Source organism: Psammomys obesus, unplaced genomic scaffold (genome assembly GCF_907164565.1).
Source record: "Psammomys obesus unplaced genomic scaffold, mPsaObe1.curated_primary_1811, whole genome shotgun sequence".
Lineage (NCBI taxonomy): Eukaryota > Metazoa > Chordata > Mammalia > Rodentia > Muridae > Psammomys > Psammomys obesus.
Genome location: NW_026590585.1, coordinates 96,069 through 102,746, shown reverse-complemented (window position 1 = coordinate 102,746; position 6,678 = coordinate 96,069). Strand labels below are relative to the sequence as shown.

Here is a 6,678-nt window from a genome sequence, read left to right as displayed (position 1 = left end):
AATGTTTCCAAATGATGCTGATTGTCAACAGTCAGGGACTTCTCTCCGAGAGCCACCAGATTGTCCAAAGCGTCCTGCTCACACGGCATCTTTTACCAGGGTTCACCTGAGAAGGTCCACCTCGGTCTCCAGCCCTGCACCCTCACACTTTTGTATTCATATCGTTTCTTTTTGAAGAGGCTTTGTCCTGGGTGCAGCTGGTAGAGTGTGTGAGCTCTTCGCTGAAGGCTGCCTCCAGAATGCCCTTTACGGAGTGTCTTGCTTTCTTCCGAAAGTCTTTCCCCAACAGGGCATAGAGGAAGGGGTTGAAGCAGCTGTTGGCAGATGCTAAAGCAATGGACACCTGGTCCCAGGTTATCGCAGTTTCCCTCAATCTGCTCTCTGGGTCGGCAATCAAAAGCAGGACTCCCACAATATGGTATGGAGTCCAGCAGACAAAAAAGACTGTCACCACCACCAGGGCCACACGAACGGTTTTACTCCGAGACTTGGTGAAGTTCGCTCTTCGCATTCGGAAGATGATGAGGCTATAACAAGCTACCATGATGAAAAAGGGCACCAGGAAGCCCATCACCAGCCTTGTGAGGCTTATTGCCACCAGAGGTGCTGGCACATGATGGTTATAGGTGAATTGATCCAAGTAATCATCCTGGAGATCGTTTGACAGCTCAGGGTGGTAGAAATAGCTGCTAGAATTGGTAGGGGAAAGCTCTGTATGAGCAGAGAGAAAAGCCTTGGCGTTACCTGTGTCGGGTTCTCCATCTTCAATGGGAAACCCGCTGGGTGCGGCGGGTCTCAGCACACTAGGAGGCTTTCCACTGTAATGGGCCTGCTGACTGGATAGTCTTGCTGAATATAAAGGGAATGAACTGTTGGGAGAAATTTGGAACGTTTGTGCCTGGAGGGCAGTGGTAGCTGAAGGATCTGACCTGTCATCCGTCTGTCCGCTTAGCTGAGTTGTGGGGTTGTTGGTAGGATTGCTTTCTGGTAGATCGTACATGTACCCATAATCAAATGACATGGAGGAGTCAACATTATAGCCACATATGCTATGATTGCCCATAACGATCAGGTCACGGTATACAAATACGGGGACACACATCACAAAGGCCATCACCCAGACACATCCACAGATGACGAAGGCTGTTCTCACATTCCGATGGTTCTGGCACCAGATTGGCTTATGTACCATCAGACAGCGGTCCAGGCTAATGGCAGTCAGCAGGAAGACACTGGCAAACATGTTGAGTATGATGACTGATGGGATGAGTTTGCATAGGAACAAGCCATAGGGCCAGTGTCCTTGGAGAAACACGTGAGCCAAGGAGAAGGGCAAGGAAAGGCAGCAGATGAAATCAGCCAGGGTGAGGTGGAGATACCAAACGGTGTTCACGGTCCGCCTCATCTTTAGACCAGCTACCCACAGCACCAGCCCATTGCCCGGTAGTCCCAGTAAACACGTGAGGCTCAGAATGACTGTGGAGAGAATGTCTTGGGGTTTAAGCAAAGGCGGTGAGTGTGGGTCAGTTGAATTGGTGTCAGCAGGGAAAGCCTCCATTGCCCAGCCTGCAAAAAGATGAAGAGAATGTTAAAGCTCATGGTAACTTTGTAAAAATACGTGCTCTTAGGAGTCCTTACATGGTGATGTACCCTCTCAAAGCCAGAGGCCCTCACAGAGCCTGGTTCCTTCCTCAGAGTAGACACACAACAGCCTTCTCTGACAGACAATTTAGTTCTATAATATTGATTTAAATGTGTATCCAAAAGGTAACTTCATTTAGAAGTCCACATCAGCTTAAGTCCCCCCCCCCCACCTTTTTGTACCTCCCCTGTTTTTTGTTGTTTGTTTGTTTTTGGCAGTGCTGAAATTCAAGGGAGGGCCTGCACAGCTGGGCTGCACAGCTGGGCTGTTCTGAGACACGGCCTCACCCCTTGGCTTTTTTGGCAGAGTCTCCGGGCTGCCCAGCTGGCTAACTCCCAGCTGACTGCACTGGAGAGCAGACTGATTCGAACCCTCCAGCCTCCTGCCTCTGACTTCTGAGTGCTGGCAGGATGGGAAGGCTTACCAAGCTGTGCCGTGGCACGTTCTGTCCCTCATTTCTGCCGCTTCTTACTTCACTCAGTGTCTACTGCTCAACTGAACGCCTAAGTGAGTAAACAAACGAAAACTCCCTGGGTCTCTCCTTGATCTGGAGTGATCAAAGGATTTTAGAAAACTTCAGCACGTGGACAGTAGCGTACAGAAGCTGAGCTTTGCATAGTTTCATTCATTTAGTGTGTATGTGTGTGTGTAGCACATTTTGCTTATTAGTAATCTAACAACAGACATTTGGATTGCTTTTACCTTTAGGGCATTTAAACACCACAGTTTTATTCTCTGCTTTCTATCGCTGCTGCTGCATGATAAAACACTGACCAAAAAGCAACTTGGAGAGGAAAGGGTTTATTTCTTACATATTCCAGGTCATAGTCCAACGAGGGAAGCCAAGGCAGGGACCTGGAGGCAGAAACTGAGGCAAAGGCCACAAGGGAACACTGTTTGGTGGCTTGCTCCCTGTTTTCTTGTACATCCCAGGACATACCCAGAGACAGCAGTGGGCTGGGCTCCCCCACATCAAAGTTAATCAAGAAAGTGACCCACAGACTTTCTATAAGCCATTTTTTTCAGTTGAGGTTCCTCTTGTCAGATAACTCTAGCCCTGTATCAAATTGAGAAAAAGCCACCCAGGATAGCAGCTAAGGACTCAACGAATCCTTACTAAACTTACTGGTTCAGTTTAAGTCCTCACGTTACACAGGAAGATTTAATTTAAGGAATACCAAGTTTTTATCCAGTTATTTTCCAACTGTCTTCCTAAATATGTTTCATAAGTGGCTTCTCCATAGTGATCTAAGCTGTCACCTGTTCTAGCATAAGAATAGTCACACAAACCACTTAGAATCCAGTCTCAGTTAGATACGGGTGGACAGTTTATTGGGACGCCTTTTCCAAGCTGATTGATCAGGGCCGCGGTAAGGACTTGGGGCCTAACTGTGACATCTACAAGTTCTCCCAACAGGGTTTTTATAGAAAGACCCAAATGCAAAAGACATGGGGAGGGCAATAACACATTTTGGCTAACCGTACGAAGCAATGTTACGTTTTTGGCTAGCTAGACAAAGCATCACCAGCTAACCTTTAAGCTGATTGGTCCCAAGTGAGGTAAGTGAGGCAGGGCATAGGGTCTTCTGGAGTCCATCCAAAGTGTAGCCACGCGTGTTGTTCAGTCTTTTCTGATATGCTCTATGAGGTGGCACATTTATATCTGTTGTCATGATTTTTATTGTGGCCCTAAGCTCTGTGACTGTAAACACAAGACCTGCTTATAAATGCCTGTTCCACGGGATTTAGCATATGAATGGTCACTTTTTTTCCTTTTGGTTTTTCTGGGATGAAGTCTGATTACATAGCCCAGGGCTCAAACTGGAGAACTTCTGTCTCAGTTTACCAAATGTTGGGATTATAAGGAATGTACCATGATGACCAATATAATGCTTACTTTTCAGGTTTAAATTATACACACACACACACACACACACAATTTATTCATTTTGTATCCTGGCTGTGGCCCCCTCCCTCATCTCCTCCCAGTCCCACTATCCCTCCCTCCTTCTTCCCCTATGCCCTTCTCCTAGTCCACTGATAGGGGAGGTCCTCCTCCCCTACTATCTGATCCTAGCCTATCAGGTCTCATCAGGACTGGCTGCATCCTCTTCTTCTGTAGCCTGGCAAGGCTTCACCCCCCCGCAGGGGGAGGTGATCAAAGAGCAGGCCACTGAGTTCATGCCAGAGACAGCACCTGCTCCCCTTACCAGGGAACCCACTTGGAGACTGAGCTGCTGTGAGCTGCCTTTGAGCAGGGGTTCTAGGTCATCTCCATGCATGGTCCTTGGTTGGAGTATCAGTCTCTGCAAAGAACCCTGGACCCAATTTATCTGGTTCTGTTGGTCTGCTTTCAGAGCTCCTGTCCCCTTCAGATCTTTCTATCTCCCGCCTGTTTAATTTTTTTTTTTAATTTTCAGATACTTGTAAAATTTTAGTTCTTAGCATTTCTACTTTTACCGAAATGACTTCCTTAATTCCTTTGTTGTCCTTTCTAAATTTCTGTTTTGCTTTTAAATTTCTATTTATTACTGGATATAATAACACTTTACTTTTTTTTTTTTTTAATGTATGCCCAGACATTTGGAAGTGATTCTGCTGAGCTTAACAAAGTTTGCCACAAGGTCTTATGTGGTAAGCAGAAGTTAAAATAGCAAGTCATCAGAATGGAGAAAGGAGAAACAATTCTCTCATATCTGTCTTTCTCAACTTAGAGAAAGTCCTATGATTTCCTAATTCGAATGACAACAATTCTGATCTGTCGTCCCATCCCAGCCGTAATGCACATGCCATTGAGAGAAAAGTGCGACTCAGAGATAACTAGGAACAGAAGAACACACAGACATACATAGTCTCTCTTCACTTTGGCATTTTTGGTGTCGAAATTCTGGAGACTGTGTGGCTTTCCCATGACCACAGCTGGGAGAGTCACAGGCCCCTCATCCAATAACCACCTTTTACTGCAAGGACCACATAACTGAGAAACTGTGGTCCCGACAACAAAGTGGACAGTGCAACTTAAAATAACAGAAGCCGAAAGAGAACAACATTTCAATATGAGAGAAACTGAGTTCTATGCTGTGAGTTATAGTTTAAATATCACAAATTATTTGCCTTGAAAGTGAATGCAAGTCAGGCCTTCAGAGTCATCCAGAGCAAGATCACACTTCATACTTCCCCAAGTTCTGAACAAAGAAATACCTCTATGTTTAAGATGAGTAATTACCATTTTTTTTTTTTAGAGGTTTCGTTATTGAGCTGGCCAGAAGTACTTAAAAAGATACATAAATCCTGAAACTAAAATTTATCTACAATGAGCAAAAAGTAGACACCCAAATCAAGTAATAATTATGGGATGATAAAACAAGCCGTGATGAGGAATGGCTCAAAGAATTGAAGGGAAATTTAGATAGAGGGATCGAACAAGAATCCACATATGTGTACATACAAATACAAATAAATGTATGTACATGTGATCAATGATTGGAGAAACCAAACTAAGGGGGAAAAAAATAAAAAACAGGATCAGAAGTTGGAAGAAACAGTCATTTTATGAAAGGGAATACATGACATAAATATTTATTATTTTCCGAATGAAAATATTAAGAGCAAAAGACAAATAGAATGTATACTATTTAGTGAAAAAGAAAAACAGACATGGGGTTAAGACAGGAGAAATAAAAGTTAGGGAAAGAGCCAGGTGCGATTGTGCACACCTTTAATCTCAGCACCCAGGAGGCAAAGGTTAGCCTGGTCTATGTGGTGAGTTCCAGACCAGCCATGGCTACATGGTAAGACTCTCTAAAAAAAAAAAAAATAAAAATTTTAGAGGAAAAATAGAAGAAAATAGAAGATAATGCACAAGAAACCATTGCACATAAACAGTAGAGCAGGCTCAACCAAGCACAAACTATCAGGTTCATTTCTGTTTTCTTACCGAACACACTGAGATGGAAGCAGAAGGCTCCAGGATGACCTCCGTGGCACCAACAAATCCTATCTGGTCCCCACACTTAGCTGGCATGAAGTAGCGAGGTACACTGGACAAGCTGCAGAGAGCTTTCCTTTTCCCGGGGTTAAGAGGAACTCGGCTCTAGACTGCTATCTTACTGCACAGGAAGGGCTTCTCTGTGTCACTTAAACATAGCTGGCTTAGATAAGGAAAGCAGAAGGGCAGAGGAGGGAGGGTAGGTAGAATGCAGATATGTTCTGCAGGAACCTGCCATCGAAGCGACGAGGATGGGGAAGCAGGATGCCTGCGCTAGAGTGAGGTGTTTGTTTTGTTTTGTTTCAAGTTAATTTCATTTCATTTTTCTATGTAGGTGTGTGCCACATGAATCTGGGAGCTCCCAGAGGCCAGAAGGTGATGCTGGATCCCTTGGAACTGGAACCCGACGTGGGTGCTGGGAACCGAGGGTACTCGGCAAAGAACAAAAACTGTTCTTAAGCTCTGAGCCATCCCCCGAGCCCCGCATGCTGGCCTGGTACCCATGGAGGCCAGAAGGCGGCACGGGACCCCTGGAATCGGAGTTACAGATGGTGGTCAGCCACCCAGCAGGCTCTGGGAATGGAACTCTTGACTATTGAGCCATCTCTCCAGCCTCCAGAGTGATTTTTGAGACCTTGTCTCAAAATAAAAAAATTATAAAAGATCTGGGGATGTGTATCAGTGGTGAGCACTCCCCTCCTGTGTCCCATGCCCTCCCTGTATTTAATCTCCAGGACAGGGGCAAAAGTGTGTGTGTTGGGGGGGGGTGTGTGCAATGGGAGGTGGCTAGGATCAGGATACATACATTTAACACACACACACACACACACACACACACACACACACAAAGCATAGCTGAGTTGGGGTGGGGGAAATGAGGAGGAATGCTCTAATACATTTACTTAATCTCAAACAGTATCTTTTTTATGTCTGATATGTGGGTAAACTCTGCTGTGCCCAAATCAGAATGAGTTAAGCTATGGTCTAATCTCTTCGGATTTACACACACACACACACACACACACACACACACACACACACACACACA

At 45.2% G+C, this 6,678-nt stretch overlaps 1 protein-coding gene across 1 annotated transcript; it reads right to left on the bottom strand.

The window, feature by feature from the left end:
• Positions 1-5,666, bottom strand: C3ar1 (complement C3a receptor 1). Its single transcript, XM_055607948.1, has 2 exons — positions 5,580-5,666; positions 1-1,566 (listed from the first exon to the last, which is right to left on the bottom strand). The coding sequence occupies exon 2, from the start codon at positions 1,556-1,558 to the stop codon at positions 143-145; it is 1,416 nt and encodes a 471-aa protein (XP_055463923.1). The 5' UTR covers positions 1,559-1,566; positions 5,580-5,666; the 3' UTR covers positions 1-142.
• Between the last annotated feature and the right edge of the window lie 1,012 nt (positions 5,667-6,678).